The sequence below is a fragment of the Nerophis lumbriciformis genome, linkage group LG01, assembly GCF_033978685.3.
Source record: "Nerophis lumbriciformis linkage group LG01, RoL_Nlum_v2.1, whole genome shotgun sequence".
Lineage (NCBI taxonomy): Eukaryota > Metazoa > Chordata > Actinopteri > Syngnathiformes > Syngnathidae > Nerophis > Nerophis lumbriciformis.
The window spans coordinates 63,065,001-63,081,953 of NC_084548.2; the positions used below are offsets into that span (position 1 = coordinate 63,065,001).

The 16,953-nt window shown below is 41.3% G+C and overlaps 1 protein-coding gene and 1 long non-coding RNA gene across 3 annotated transcripts in view; one reads left to right on the forward strand and one right to left on the reverse strand.

The window, feature by feature from the left end:
- Positions 1-16,953, reverse strand: part of fbln2 (fibulin 2) — a 109,661-nt gene that overhangs the window by 61,649 nt on the left and 31,059 nt on the right. The window contains exon 3 of the mRNA XM_061923629.1: positions 576-690. Coding sequence (XP_061779613.1) covers positions 576-690 — 115 coding nt within the window. The remainder of the gene's footprint in view (positions 1-575; positions 691-16,953) is intronic.
- Positions 1-16,953, forward strand: part of LOC133570873 (uncharacterized) — a 58,710-nt gene that overhangs the window by 2,458 nt on the left and 39,299 nt on the right. Inside the window, exon 3 of one of the 2 annotated variants that reach the window (XR_009810254.1) lies at positions 5,379-5,482. The exons of the other annotated variant lie outside the window; for it this stretch is intronic. This is a non-coding gene — a long non-coding RNA (uncharacterized lncRNA). The remainder of the gene's footprint in view (positions 1-5,378; positions 5,483-16,953) is intronic. 2 annotated transcript variants of the gene reach the window in all.

Genomic DNA, 16,953 nt, shown 5'->3' on the forward strand with positions numbered 1-16,953 from the left:
CATTGCTTTTGCTTCCTTGTCTTAACTTTCTTGGAGTGTCTTTCTGTCCTGCTCTCCAAAATCTAAAACCTGAAGTGATCGACTTGCCTCTCAAGCAAATCGAATCTGGTTGTGGGCAACATGCCTTTTCCTGACGTAGTGTTTGTTGCCAGACACACGATGGACTAATGGGATAGGTGGAGGGTTTTGTGTCTGGCGTGTCTTTCAGTCGAGGGCCTTAAGAACATCTACCTATTTGTAGTCATGGTAACAGGACATCTGCTGATTGGAGTAAGTGTTGCCATAAATGGGAAGATGCTGGACAGCGTTCAAAGTACCCTAAAGTTACCACAAATGATTGAAAGATGGGCAGAGCTGTGGGCACGTAGTTTCCCAACTAAATTGCTGACTGGATAACATCTCGGAGAAGCTTTCCGCTCTGCAAGACGAAATGCTGTTAAATTTGAGAGCCACAAACCTTTGGAATGTGTTTGCTCGCCCTAACCAAAACAATCCTTATCGACAATTAGACTCCCTCTGCAATTTTTATTTTATTTTATTCTATTTTACTGAAGTAAAAAGATGTGACGTCTCACCAGCAGATAGACTGAATGTCCTTGGTGGGCATGTCCATGCTGTTGCAGTGACCGTTAGCTGACGCCCATTTTGCTCCTGTCTCACAGCAGGTGTCCACCAAGTCCATCACTGACACTGCAAGGACACACACACACACACACACACACACACACACACACACACATGAATTGTTGATGTAAAGGGGAAGCTATAAACATCCCATCAGTCTTTATCCAAGTGAGAGCAGACATTGTACAGTAAGTGTTTGTTGTATTATGTTTGTATATCTTGTTTAGCACTTAGCATTACTGCTACATGATGCTCAGTGTTTGACTAAAGCTGCATCTGTTTAGCACACAGCTTCTAAAACTTGTAGATCATCCTCCTTATATTCAGGCTCAAAAATAGAAGTTTCTACATCATCATTTGTCCTAAAGTCTGCCATGTTTAGTCGTCTCATTGCTGTTGAAGGAAAAGTGAACGTTGTGATGCGTCTGTGAAATTAATTAATACTTAATATGCAAATATGACATGTTATTATGAATGTTACTGCATTACATATATTCTTACAGTATGATGAAAATATGTAAATATTAGATGTTATTATGAAGGTTACTACATGGCATATACACTTACATCATGTTACTAACATCATGATGAAAATATGTAAATTTTACATATTAATGAATGTTACTACATTACATATATACTTACAGCATGATGAAAAATGTCAATATTACATGTTATTATGAATGTTAGAAGATACTACATATATTTAAGTAAAAGTTAAAGTACCAATGATTGTATATTTACAGTATGATGAAAATATGTAAATATTACATGTTGTTATGAACGTTACTACAAATGCCATCCATCCATCTTCTTCCGCTTATCCGAGGTCGGGTCGCGGGGGCAGCAGCCTAAGCAGGGAAGCCCAGACTTCCCTCTTCCCAGCCACTTCGTCCAGCTCTTCCCGGGGGATCCCGAGGCGTTCCCAGGCCAGCCGGGCGACATAGTCTTCCCAACATGTCCTGGGTCTTCCCCGTGGCCTCCTACCGGTCGGACATGCCCTAAACACCTCCCTAGGGAGGCATTCGGGTGGCATCCTGACCAGATGCCCGAACCACCTCATCTGGCTCCTCTCCATGTGGAGGAGCAGCGGCTTTACTTTGAGCTCCCCCCGGATGGCAGAGCTTCTCACCCTATCTCTAAGGGAGAGCCCCGCCACCCGGCGGAGGAAACTCATTTCAGCCGCTTGTACCCGTGATCTTGTCCTTTCGGTCATAACCCAAAGCTCATGACCATAGGTGAGGATGGGAACGTAGATCGACCGGTCAATTGAGAGCTTTGCCTTCCGGCTCAGCTCCTTCTTCACCACAACGGATCGATACAGTGTCCGCATTACTGAAGACGCCGCACCGATCCGCCTGTCGATCTCACGATCCACTCTTCCCTCACTCGTGAACAAGACTCCGAGGTACTTGAACTCCTCCACTTGGGGCAGGGTCTCCTCCGCAACCCGGAGATGGCACTCCACCCTTTTCCGGGCAAGAACCATGAACTCTGATTTGGAGATGCTGATTCTCATCCCAGTCGCTTCACACTCAGCTGCAAACCGATCCAGCGAGAGCTGAAGATCCTGGCCAGATGAAGCCATCAGGACCACATCATCTGCAAAAAGCAGAGACCTAATCCTGCAGCCACCAAACCGGATCCCCTCAACGCCTTGACTGCGCCTAGAAATTATGTCCATAAAAGTTATGAACAGAATCGGTGACAAAGGGCAGGCTTGGCGGAGTCCAACCCTCACTGGAAACGTGTCCGACTTACTACCGGCAATGCGGACCAAGCTCTGACACCGATTATACAGGGAGCGGACCGCCACAATCAGACAGTCCGATACCCCATACTCTCTGAGCACTCCCCACAGGACTTCCCGAGGAACACGGTCGAATGCCTTCTCCAAGTCCACAAAGCACATGTAGACTGGTTGGGCAAACTCCCATGCACCCTCAAGGACCCTGCCGAGAGTATAGAGCTGGTTCACAGTTCCACGACCAGGACGAAAACCACACTGTTCCTCCTGAATCCGAGGTTCGACTATCCGGCGTAGCCTCCTCTCCAGTACACCCGAATAGACCTTACCAGGAAGGCTGAGGAGTGTGATCCCACGATAGTTAGAACACACCCTACGGTTCCCCTTTTTAAAGAGAGGAACCACCACCCCGGTCTGCCAATCCAGAGGTACCGCCCCCGATGTCCACGCGATGCTGCAGAGTCTTGTCAACCAAAACAGCCCCACAGCATCCAGAGCCTTAAGGAACTCCGGGCGGATCTCATCTACCCCCAGGGCCTTGCCACTGAGGAGCTTTTTAACTACACCACAGATTCCCCAGGCACTGCTTCCTCATAGGAAGACGTGTTGGTGGGATTGAAGAGGTCTTCGAAGTATTCCCTCCACCGATCCACAACATCCGCAGTCGAGGTCAGCAGAACACCATCCTCACCATACACGGTGTTGATATTGCACTGCTTCCCCTTCCTGAGGCGGCGGATGGTGGCCCAGAATCTCTTCGAAGCCGTCCGAAAGTCGTTTTCCATGGCTTCCCCGAACTCCTCCCATGTCCGAGTTTTTGCCTCCGCGACCGCTGAAGCCGTACACCACCGTTACTACAAATGGTAAATGGTAAATTCGTTATACTTGTATAGAGCTTTTCTAACTTCAAGGTACTCAAAGTGCTTTGACACTATTTCCACATTCACCCATTGAAACACATTCACACACTGATGGCGGGAGCAAGGGAGAAGTGTCTTGCTCAAGGACACGACGGACGTGATGAGGTTGGTAGAAGGTGGAGATCCAACCAGGAACCCTCAAGTTGCTGGCTCGGCCACTCTTCCAACCCCGCCACGCCATCCCCTAAAAAATAAATATTACATGTTATTATGAATGTTAGTAGATACTACATCTATACTTACAGCGTGATGAAAATATGTAAATATGACATGTTATTATGAATGTTACTACATTACATATATACTTACAGTATGGTGAAAATATGTCAATGTTACATGTTATGATGAATGTTACTACATTACATAAATACTTACAGTATTATGTAAATATGGCAAGTTATTACGAATGTTACTACATGACATATATACTTACAGTATGATGAACTGATGTTAATATTACATGTTATTATGAATGTTACCAGATACTACATCTATACTTACAGCGTGATGAAAATATGTAAATATGACATGTTATTATGAATGTTACTACATTACATATATACTTACAGTATGGTGAAAATAGGTAAATATTACATGTTATGATTAATGTTACAACATTGCATAAATACTTACAGTATGGTGAAAATATGTAAATATTACATGTTATGATGAATGTTACTACATTACAAAAATATTTACAGTATGGTGAAAATATGTAAATATTACATGAATGAATGTTACTACATTACATAAATACTTACAGTATAATGAAAATTTGTAAATATTGCATGTTATTATGAATGTTACTACATTACATAAATACAGTGTAATGAAAATATGTAAATATTGCATGTTATTATGAATGTTACTACATTACATAAATACTTACTGTATGGTGAAAATATGTAAATATTACATGTTACGATGAATGTTACTACATGACATATATACATACAGTATGGTGAAAATATGTCAATATTACATGTTATGATAAATGTTACTACATTACATAAATACTTACAGTATAATGAAAATATGTAAATATGGCATGTTATTACGAATGTTACTACATGACATATATACTTACAGTATGATGAACTGATGTGAATATTACGTGTTATTATGAATGTTACTGGATACTACATCTATACTTACAGTGTGATGAAAATATGTAAATATGACATGTTATTATGAATGTTACTACATTACATATATATTTACAGTATGGTGAAAAAATGTAAATATTACATGTTATGATGAATGTTACTACATTACATAAATATTTACAGTATGGTGAAAACATGTAAATATTACATGTTATGATGAATGTTACTACATTAAGTAAATACTTACAGTATAATGAACATTTGTAAATATTGCATGTTATTATGAATGTTACTACATGACATATATACTTACAGTATGATGAAATCATGTAAATATTACATGTTATTATGAATGTTACTACATTACATATATACTTACAGTATGGTGAAAATATGTCAATATTACATGTTATGATGAATGTTACTACATTACATAAATACTTACAGTATAATGAAAATATGTAAATATTGCATGTTATTATGAATGTTACTACATGACATATATACTTACAGTATGATGAAATCATGTAAATATTACATGTTATTATGAATGTTACTAGATACTACATCTATACTTACAGCGTGTGTATAAAAAACCTTGATGGACGTTTTTGGAAGTTTTCAGAGCTCTTTATAGGCGGAATAGAGCGACTCACATTGACTCCATTGTTAGCTGACTTTTGCTATCGTTTATTTATGATTTAGAATGTATCGTAAAATAAAAACATGCGTGTTCTGGTTTGACCTAAGGATTGTGAATGATCTCCCAAAAAGTCTAGTTCCCCTTTAAGAAGCCTCATCGAAGGAAAGTATGTGTCAATCACACTTTTGACTGATGTTTTGTTTGATAGTAAAGGAGCTCTCTAACATTGTTTTATGTTAAAACCCATCAACAATAATAAGTGACTGTAATATTGACTTGTGTTTTCAGAGGTCTGCCATGACTTGTCCGTCACATTCTTTCTTCCTGTCCTCACCCAGACGTGTGACATCACTGCCTTGCCAAATATGTCGGTAGGAGTACGACTCCCAACATGTCTGCAGGCGTCATAAAGTGTCCACCGGTCCAGTGTGTCAGCTCGGAGGTGAGTCGGCGTACAGGTGGAGCGGGCGGGACAAAAGAAGAATGTGTAGACGCCGATATCATTCGGCAATCATTGTCCTGGATCTGATCCAATAGTCAGGAGGACTTTTGACTCCGCTCCAGGTCTTGATTGACAACTTTTGTCTTAATCTCCTTGAGACTGTGAGCCAACAATGGAGTCATTCATCTTTTTTAATGACAGGCTTGCAAGACGTAGTTAGTGGTTACCCCGGGCTTTGAAGCCTCCATGCTGCTCCACCTTCTTGCAGGTAGTTTAGCCTGCAGCTGCGAGCTGGAATATACCAGTTGGAACATTCTTTCTTTCTTTCCCTTTCTAATGCTCGCAGTGTCTCACAAGAGTGAGTACAACCCCCACGCTTCTGCAAACACCTCGTTTGAAATCTTCTCACGAGACGACCACAAAGAGGAGTCCTATAAAACTTGTCTATAGCGGCCAACAAGGGTGTCCCCGTCGTTTTGATATCGTCCGATATCATTAGAAAAAACATGGATGGATAGAAGTCTAATGGGTGATATCATGTGCGATACAAGCAGTCTTGCAGACTGTTTACTTGTATGTGTTATAATGTGCGATACAAGCAGTCCCACAGAGGGTTTACTTGTGTGTGATGTCATGTGCTATACAAATAGTCCCGTAGAGTGTTTACTTGTGTGTGATATCATGTGCGATACAAACAGTCCCACAGAGTGTTTACTTGTATGTGATATCATGTTCGATACAAGCACACCTGCAGCGTGTTTACTTGTGTGTGTGATATCATGTGCGATACAAGCAGTCGCAAGACTTTAGGCGTGAAGTAGTCCCAAGTCTTTAGGTGTGAAGTAGTCCTCAGACTCTAAGCGGGTAGTCGTCCTAAGACTTTAGGCGTGAAGGAGTCCTAAGGCTTTAGGTGTGGAATCGTCCTAAGGGGTGTCCCCGTCGTTTTGATATCGTCCGATATCATTAGAAAAAACATGGATGGATAGAAGTCTAATGGGTGATATCATGTGCGATACAAGAAGTCTTGCAGAGTGTTCACTTGTGTGTGATATCATGTGCGATGCAAGCAGTCCTGCAGACTGTTTACTTGTGTGTGTGATATCATGTGCGATACAAGCAGTCCCGCAAAGTGTTTACTTGTGTGTGATATCATGTGCGATACAAATAGTCCCGCAGAGTGTTTACTTGTATGTGATATCATGTTCGATACAACCTGCAGCGTGTTTACTTGTGTGTGATATCATGTGCGATACAAGCAGTCCCACAGAGGGTTTACTTGTGTGTGATATCATGTGCTATACAAATAGTCCCGCAGAGTGTTTACTTGTATGTGATATCATGTTCGATACAAGCACACCTGCAGCGTGTTTACTTGTGTGTGATATCATGTGCGATACAAACAGTCCCACAGAGGGTTTACTTGTGTGTGATATCATGTGCTATACAAATAGTCTCGCAGAGTGTTTACTTGTATGTGATATCATGTGCTATACAAGCACACCTGCAGCGTGTTTACTTGTGTATGATATCATGTGCGATACAAACAGTCCCACAGAGGGTTTAATTGTGTGTGATATCATGTGCGATACAAACAGTCCCGCAGAGTGTTTACTTGTATGTGATATCATGTGCTATACAAGCACACCTGCAGCGTGTTTACTTGTGTGTGATATCATGTGCGATACAAACAGTCCCACAGAGGGTTTACTTGTGTGTGATATCATGTGCTATACAAGCAGTCCCACAGAGGGTTTACTTGTGTGTGATGTCATGTGCTATACAAATAGTCCCGCAGAGTGTTTACTTGTATGTGATATCATGTGCGATACAAGCAGTCCCACAGAGGGTTTACTTGTGTGTGATATCATGTGCTATACAAATAGTCCCACAGAGTGTTTACTTGTATGTGATATCATGTGCGATACAAACAGTCGCAAGACTTTAGGCGTGAAATAGTCCCAAGTCTTTAGGTGTGAAGTAGTCCTAAGACTTTAGGTGTGAAGTAGTCCTCAGACTCTAAGCGGGTAGTAGTCCGAAGACTTTAGGCGTAAAGGAGTCCTAAGACTTTAGGTTTGAAGTAATCCTAAGACTTTAGGTGTGGAATAGTCCAAAGACTTTAGGCGTGGAATAGTCCTAAGACTTTAGACGTCAAGTAGTCCTAAGACTTTAGGTGTGAAATAGTCCTAAAACTTTAGGTGTGAAGTAGTCCTAAGAATTTAGGTGTGAAGTAGTCCTAAGACTGTAGGTTTAAAGTAATCCTAAGACTTTAGGTGTGGAATAGTCCTCAGACTTTAGACGTGAAGTAGTCCTAGGTTTTTAGCTATAATGTAGTCCTAAGACTTTAGGTGTGAAGTAGCCCTAAGACTTTAGGTTTGAATTTAGGTTTGAAGTAATCCTAAGACTTTAGGTGTGGAATAGTCCTAAGACTCTTGACGTGAATTAGTCCTAAGACTTTAGGTGTGAAATAGTCCAAAGACTTTAGGTGTGGAATAGTCTTAAGACTTTAGACGTCAAGTAGTCTTAAGACTTTAGACGTCAAGTAGTCCTAAGACTTTAGGTGTGAAATAGTCCTAAAACTTTAGGTGTGGAATAGTCCTAAGAATTTAGGTGTGAAGTAGTCCTAAGACTGTAAGCTTGAAGTAATCCTAAGACTTTAGGTGTGGAATAGTCCTCAGACTTTAGATGTGAAGTAGTGCTACGTTTTTAGCTATGAAGTAGTCCTAAGACTTTAGGTGTGGAATAGTCCAAAGACTTTAGGTGTGGAATGGTCCTAAGACTTTAGACGTCAAGTAGTCTTAAGTTTTAGGTGTGAAGTAGTCCTAAAACTTTAGGTGTGGAATAGTCCTAAGACTTTTGGTGTGAAGTAGTCCTAAGAATTTAGGTGTAAAGTAGTCCTAAAACTGTAGGTTTGAAGTAATCCTAAGACTTTAGGTGTGGAATAGTCCTTACTTTAGACGTGAAGTAGTCCTATGTTTTTAGCTGTGAAGTAGACCTAAGACTTTAGGTGTGAAGTAGTTTTAAGACTTTAGGTTTGAAGTAATCCTAAAAATTTAGGTGTGGAATAGTCCTCAGCCTTTAGACGTGAAGTAGTCGTAACACTTTAGGTGTGAAGTAGTCCTAAGACTTTAGGTTTGAAGTAATCCTAAGAATTTAGGTGTGGAATAGTCCTCGGCCTTTAGACGTGAAGTAGTCCTAAGACCTTAGGCGTGAAGTCGTCATAAGACTTTAGGTGTGAAGTAGTCCTAAGACTCAATGCGTGAAGTAGTCCAAAGGCTTTAGGTGTGAAGTAGTCCTAAGACTTGAGGTGTGAAGTAGTCCTAAGACTTTAGGTGTGAAGTAGCCCTAAGACTTTAGGTGTGAAGTAGTCCTAAGACTTTAGGTGTGAAGTAGCCCTAAGATTTTAGGTGTAATTTAGTCCTAAGACTTGAGGTGTGAAGTAGTCCTAAGACTTGAGGTGTGAAGTAGTCCTAAGACTTTAGGTGTGAAGTAGCCCTAAGATTTTACGTGTAAAGTAGTCCTAAGACTTTAGGTGTGAATTAGTCTTAAGACTGTAGGCGTGAAGTCGTCATAAGACTTTAGGTGTGAAGTAGCCCTAAGACTTTAGGTGTGAAATAGTCCGAAGACTTTAGGCATAAAGTCGTCCTAAGACTGTAGGCGTGAAGTCGTCATGAGACTTTAGGTGTGAAGTAGTCCTAAGACTCAAGGCGTGAAATAGTCAAAAGACTATAGGTATGAAGTAGTCCTAAGACTTTAGGTATGAAGTAGTCCTAAAATTTTAGGTGTGAAGTAGCCCTAAGACTTTAAGTGTGAATTAGTCCTAAGACTTTAGGCATATAGGCGTCCTAAGACTGTAGGTGTGAAGTCGTCATAAGACTTTGTTGTGAAGTAGTTCTAAGACTTTAACTGTGAAGTAGTCCTGAGACTTTAGGCATGAAGTCGTCCTAAGGCATTAGGTGTGAAGTAGTCCTAAGACTCAAGGCGTGAAGTAGTCCTAAGAATTTAGATGTGAAGTAGTCCTAAGACTGTAGGTGTGAAGTAGTCCTAAGACTTTAAGTGTGAAGTAGTCCTAAGACTTTAGGCGTGAAGTATTCTTCAGACTTTAGGCGCGAAATCGTCATAAGACTTTAGGTGTGACATAGTCCTAAGACTCAAGGCGTGAAGTAGTCCGAACAACTTAAGGTGTGGAATAGTCTAAAGACTTTAGTTGTGAAGTAGTCCTAAGACTTTAGGTGTGAAGTAGCCCTAAAATTTTAGGTGTGAAGTCGTCCTAAGACTTTAGGCGTGAAGTAGTCCTAAGAATTTAGGTTTGAAGTAATCCCAAGACTTTAGGTGTGGAATAGTCATCAGACTTTAGACGTGAAGTAGTCCTAAATTTTAAGGTGTGAAGTAGTCCAAAGACTTTAGATGTGAAGTAATCCTAAGACTGTAGGTGTGAAGTAGTCCTAAGACTTTAGGTGTGAAGTAGCCCTAAGATTTTAGGTGTAATTTAGTCCTAAGACTTGAGGTGTGAAGTAGTCCTAAGACTTGAGGTGTGAAGTAGCCCTAAGATTTTACGTGTAAAGTAGTCCTAAGACTTTAGGTGTGAAGTAGTCCTAAGACTTTAGGTGTGAAGTAGTCCTAAGACTTTAGGTGTGAAGTAGCCCTAAGTCTTTAGGTGTGAAGTAGCCCTAAGACTTTAGGCATAAAGTCGTCCTAAGACTGTAGGCGTGAAGTCGTCATAAGACTTTAGGTGTGAAGTAGCCCTAAGACTTTAGGTGTGAAATAGTCCGAAGACTTTAGGCATAAAGTCGTCCTAAGACTGTAGGCGTGAAGTCGTCATGAGACTTTAGGTGTGAAGTAGTCCTAAGACTCAAGGCGTGAAATAGTCAAAAGACTATAGGTATGAAGTAGTCCTAAGACTTTAGGTGTGAAGTAGTCCTAAGACTTTAGGTGTGAAATAGCCCTAAAATTTTAGGTGACAAGTCGTCCGAAGACTTTAGGTGTGAAGTAGTCCTAAGACTTTGTTGTGATGTAGTCCTAAGACTTTAGATGTGAAGTAACCCTAAGACTTTAGGTGTGAATTAGTCCTAAGACTTTAGGCATATAGGCGTCCTAAGACTAGGTGTGAAGTCGTCATAAGACTTTGTTGTGAAGTAGTTCTAAGACTTTAACTGTGAAGTAGTCCAGAGACTTTAGGTGTGAAGTCGTCCTAAGACATTAGGTGTGAAGTCATCATAAGACTTTAGGTGAGAAGTATCAATCAATCAATCAATCAATCTTTATTTATATAGCCCTAAATCACAAGTGTCTCAAAGGGCTGCACAAGCCACAACGACATCCTCGGTACAAAGCCCACATACGGGCAAGGAAAAACTCACCCCAGTGGGACGTCGATGTGAATGACTATGAGAAACCTTGGAGAGGACCGCATATGTGGGTAACCCCCCCCCCCCTCTAGGGGAGACCGAAAGCAATGGATGTCGAGTGGGTCTGACATAATATTGTGAGAGTCCAGTCCATAGTGGATCCAACATAATAGTAAGAGTCCAGTCCATAGTGGGGCCAGCAGGACACCATCCCGAGCGGAGACGGGTCAGCAGCGCAGAGATGTTCCCAGCCGATGCACAGGCGAGCGGTCCACCCCGGGTCCCGACTCTGGACAGCCAGCACTTCATCCATGGCCACCGGACCTGTGCCCCCCCCCCCCTCAAGGAAAAGGGGAGCAGAGGAGAAAAGAAAAGAAACGGCAGATCAACTGGTCTAACAGGGGGGCTATTTAAAGGCTAGAGTATACAAATGAGTTTTAAGATGGGACTTAAATGCTTCTACTGAGGTAGCATCTCTAATTGTTACCGGGAGGGCATTCCATAGTACTGGAGCCCGAATAGAAAACGCTCTATAGCCCGCAGACTTTTTTTGGGCTCTGGGAATCACTAATAAGCCGGAGTTCTTTGAACGCAGATTTCTTGCCGGGACATATGGTACAATGCAATCGACAAGATAGGACGGAGCTAGACCGTGTAGTATTTTATACGTAAGTAGTAAAACCTTAAAGTCACATCTTAAGTGCACAGGAAGCCAGTGCAGGTGAGCCAGTATAGGCGTAATATGATCAAACTTTCTTGTTCTTGTCAAAAGTCTAGCAGCCGCATTTTGTACCAACTGTAATTTTTTAATGCTAGACATAGGGAGACCCGAAAATAATACGTTACAGTAGTCGAGACGAGACGTAACGAACGCATGAATAATGATCTCAGCGTCGCTAGTGGATAAAATAGAACGAATTTTAGCGATATTACGGAGATGAAAGAAGGCCGTTTTAGTAACACTCTTAATGTGTGATTCAAACGAGAGAGTTGGGACGAAGTTATCTTCGACCCAACTCTCTCGTAATACCCAGATTCTTTACTGATTCGCCTTGTGTAATTGTTTGGTTGTCAAATGTTAAGGTGGTATTATTAAATAAATGTCGGTGTTTAGCAGGACCGATAATCAGCATTTCCGTTTTCTTGGCGTTGAGTTGCAAGAAGTTAGCGGACATCCATTGTTTAATTTCATTAAGACACGCCTCCAGCTGACTACAATCCGGCGTGTTGGTCAGCTTTAGGGGCATGTAGAGTTGGGTGTCATCAGCATAACAGTGAAAGCTAACACCGTATTTGCGTATGATGTCGCCTAGCGGCAGCATGTAAATACTAAAGAGTGCAGGGCCAAGAACCGAACCCTGAGGAACTCCGCACGTTACCTTAACATAGTCCGAGGTCACATTATTATGGGAGACGCATTGCATCCTGTCAGTAAGATACGAGTTAAACCACGACAAAGCTAAGTCTGACATACCAATACGTGTTTTGATACGCTCTAATAAAATATTATGATCGACTGTATCGAAAGCAGCGCTAAGATCAAGAAGCAGCAACATAGATGACGCATCAGAATCCATCGTTAGCAGTAGATCATTAGTCATTTTTGCGAGGGCTGTCTCCGTAGAGTGATTTGCCCTGAAACCGGATTGAAAAGGTTCACAGAGATTGTTAGACACTAAGTGTTCATTTAGCTGCTGTGCGACAATTTTTTCGAGGATTTTCGAAATAAAGGGAAGGTGGGACACCGGTCGGTAGTTTACCATGAGGTCAGGATCAAGGTTAGGTCTTTTGAGCAGAGGATGAATAACCGCTTTCTTGAATGCTAGGGGAACAGTGCCAGAGGAAAGTGATAAGTTTATAATATTTAGCACTGATGGACCTAATAATACAAAAAGCTCCTTGATAAGTTTCCCAGGAAGTGGGTCAAGTAAACATGTTGTTTGTTTTATCCCACTTACACGCTGTAATAGTTCCTCTAATGTTATTTCATCAAAAAGAGAGAGACTATTTTGTATTGCAGTATCCGTCGTAGATACAGTTGTATCTGTGTTCATAGAACCCAGTTGTAGCTGGGATGCGTTATCTTTAATCTCCTTTCTAATGAGTTCAATTTTCTTATTAAAGAAATTCATAAAGTAATCTGCCGAGTGGGTGGAGCTATTGGGAGGAGTCCCTTGTTGGGTTAGCGATGCTACTGTACTAAACAAAAATTTAGGGTCGTTTTTGTTGAGGCGGATGAGATTTGAGTAATATTTAGCTTTAGCTAAGGTAAGCATGCGTTTATACGATATTAAACTATCACTCCATGCTTGATGGAAAACCTCAAGCTTGGTCGCGCGCCATTTGCGTTCCAACTTTCTACATGATAATTTATGAGCTCTGGTTTCCTCTGTAAACCATGGGGTGCGCCTTTTAGGGGCCCTTTTTTGTTTTAGCGGTGCTATACTATCAATGGTTTTGCGCAGGGCATTGTCAAAGTTGTTAGTGAGGTTATCAATAGAGCCGACATAATTTGGGAATGGTGCCATTACCGAAGGCAGTAGGTCAGCAAGAGTCATCGTTGTGGCGGCATTAATGTTGCGGCTGCTATAGCAGTTATTATTATTATTAGTTTGTTGACAATGAGTCAGAACTTCGAATTTTATAAGGTAATGATCGGACATTACTTTAGTATACGGGAGTACCATAACTTTGGAGGTGGTGACACCCCTGACCAGCACTAGATCTATCGTATTGCCGTTGCGATGCGTAGGTTCATTTATTATTTGTGTAAGACCACAGCTATCAATTATAGTCTGGAGCGCCACGCACTGAGGGTCCGATGGGTTATTCATATGGATATTAAAGTCCCCCATTATGATTATATTGTCTGCGTGCGTCACTAGATCAGCAACGAACTCTGAGAATTCATTAATAAAGTCCGAGTAGGGCCCTGGGGGGCGGTAGATAACAGCCATATCGAGAGGCAGCGGTGCGACAGACCTCATAGTAAGCACCTCAAACGATTTGTATTTATTATTTAGGTTAGGGGTAAGGTTAAAGTTTTCATTGTATATTAGTGCGACCCCCCCACCCCTTTTAAGGGGACGGGCAATATGCGCATTCGTATAGTTAGGAGGAGATGCCTCATTTAGCGCAAAAAATTCGTCTGGTTTGAGCCAGGTTTCGCTAAGACCAATGACGTTAAGATTGTTGTCTCTAATGACCTCATTAACTAATAACGTTTTGGGAGACAATGATCTTATGTTTAAAAAGCCCATATTATAAGTATTGGGCTGTTTTGACGAGTTTTTGTTTAAATTATCCGTAGTAGAAATATTAATAATGTTGCGTTTACTATACGTAGTGCACTTTAAATAGTTTTGACCATATCTAGGAATTGATACGACGGGAATTTTCAGATTGTTTACTTGATGCTGCGATCGACTGAACGCATCATGATTTGCCACCTCAGTAGAATGCATATCTACCCCGGACACATTCACAACAGAAAACACATTATGTGAGTTGTGTGTTATTCCAAGAAAATTGCTATGCGTACAGGAATTATCCAGCCTGGTGCTGGCTAGTTCTAGCTTAACTGACTCCTCACCCGGACTAGCAGGCTCTGTAATTGCCTGTGACCGGGCTTGCTCTAGTGTAGTTAGTCAAATGTGACTTAAACAGTAGTCTATATTCTTAGACAGGATGATGGCGCCTTCCTGGTTAGGGTGAAGGCCGTCCCTCATCAGCAAGCCTGGTTTGCCCCAGAAAGAGGGCCAATTATCAATAAACGTTAGTCCCTGTTGTCTACAGAAGCTAGCCAGCCACTTGTTAAGCGAGACTAATCTGCTATATCTCTCATCATTGCCTCTCGCAGGCAGGGGGCCAGAGACAATTACTCGATGCCTGGACATCTTTCTAGCGAGATCACAAGTCCTGGCTATGTTTCTCTTTGTAATCTCTGACTGTCTCATTCTAGTGTCATTGGAGCCAACGTGTACAACTATATTCACATAACTAGTGGTGCGATTAGCCTGTCGTAAGTAGTGCTAAGACTCAAGGCGTGAAGTAGTCCTAAGACTTTAGGTGTGAAGTAGCCCTAACATTTTAGGTGTGAAGTCGTCCTAAGACTTTAGACGTGAAGTAGTCCTAAGACTTTAGGTGTGAAGTAGTCCTAAGACTTTAGGTGTGAAGTAGTCCTGAGACTTTAGGTGTGAAGTAGTCCTAAGACTTTAGGTGTGAAGTAGCCCTAAGACTTTAGACCTGAATTAGTCCTAAGACTTTAGACGTGAATTAGTCCTAAGACTTTAGGCATAAAGTCGTCCTAAGACTTTGTTGTGAAGTAGTCCTAAGACTTTAGGTGTGAAGTAGTCCTGAGACTTTAGGTGTGAAGTCATCCTAAGATATTAGGTGTGAAGTCGTCATAAGACTGTAGGTGTGAAGTAGTCCTAAGACTCAAGGCGTGAAGTAGTCCTAAGACTTTAGGTGTGAAGTAGTCCTAAGTTTTAGTTGTGAAGTAGTCCTAAGACTGTAGGTGTGAAGTAGTCCTATGACTTTAGGTGTGAAGTAGTCCTAAGACTTTGTTGTGAAGTAGTCCTAAGACTTTAGGTGTGAAGTAGTCCTAAGACTTTAGGTGTGAAGTAGTCCTAAGACTTTAGGCGTGAAGTATTCTTCAGACTTTAGGCGCAAAGTCGTCATAAGACTTTAGGTGTGACGTAGTCCTAAGACTCAAGGCGTGAAGTAGTCCTAAGACTTAAGGTGTGGAATAGTCTAAAGACTTTAGTTGTGAAGTAGTCCTAAGACTTTAGGTGTGAAGTAGCCCTAAAATTTTAGGTGTGAAGTCGTCCTAAGACTTTAGGCGTGAAGTAGTCCTAAGAATTTAGGTTTGAAGTAATCCCAAGACTTTAGGTGTGGAATAGTCATCAGACTTTAGACGTGAAGTAGTCCTAAATTTTAAGTTGTCAAGTAGTCCAAAGACTTTAGATGTGAAGTAATCCTAAGACTGTAGGTGTGAAGTAGTCCTAAGACTTTAGGTGTGAAGTAGCCCTAAGACTTTAGGCGTGAATTAGTCCTAAGACTTTAGGCATAAAGTCGTCCTAAGACTGTAGGTGTGAAGTCGTCATAAGACTTTGTTGTGAAGTAGTCCTAAGACTTTAGCTGTGAAGTAGCCCTAAAATTTTAGGTGTGAAGTCGTCCTAAGACTTTAGGCGTGAAGTCGTCCTAAGTTTTTAGGTGTGAAGTTGTCCTAAGACATTAGGTGTGAAGTAGTCCTAAGACTCAAGGCGTGAAGTAGTCCTAAGACTTTAGGTGTGAAGCAGTCCTAAGTTGTAGTTGTGAAGTAGTCCTAAGTTTTTAAGTGTCAAGTAGCCCTAAAACTTTAGATGTGAAGTAGTCCAAAAACTTTAGGTGTGAAGTAGTCCAAAAACTTTAGGTGTGAAGCAGTCCTAAGAATTTAGTTGTGAAGTAGTCCTAAGACTTTAGATGTGAAGTAGTCCTAAGACTTTAGGCGTGAAGTCGTCATAAGACTTTAGGTGAGAAGTAGTGCTAAGACTCAAGGCGTGAAGTAGTCCTAAGACTTTAGGTGTGAAGTAGTCCTAAGACTTTAGGTGTGAAGTAGTCCTAAGACTCAAGGCGTGAAATAGTCCTAAGACTTTAGGTGTGAAGTAGTCCTAAGTTTTAGTTGTGAAGTAGTCCTAAGTTTTTCAGTGTGAAGTAGCCCTAAGACTTTAGATGTGAAGTAGTCCAAAAACTTTAGGTGTGAAGTAGTCCTAAGAATTTAGTTGTGAAGTAGTTCTAAGACTTTAGATGTGAAGTAGTCCTAAGACTGTAGGTGTGAAGTAGTCCTACGACTTTAGGTGTGAAGTAGTCCTAAAACTTTGTTGTGAAGTAGTCCTAAGACTTTAGGTGTGAAGTAGTCCTAAGACTTTAGGCGTGAAGTATTCTTCAGACTTTAGGCGCGAAGTATTCTTCAGACTTTAGGCGCGAAGTCGTCATAAGACTTTAGGTGTGACGTAGTCCTAAGACTCAAGGCGTGAAGTAGTCCTAAGACTTAAGGTGTGGAATAGTCTAAAGACTTTAGTTGTGAAGTAGTCCTAAGACTTTAGGTGTGAAGTAGCCCTAAGATTTTAGGTGTGAAGTCGTCCT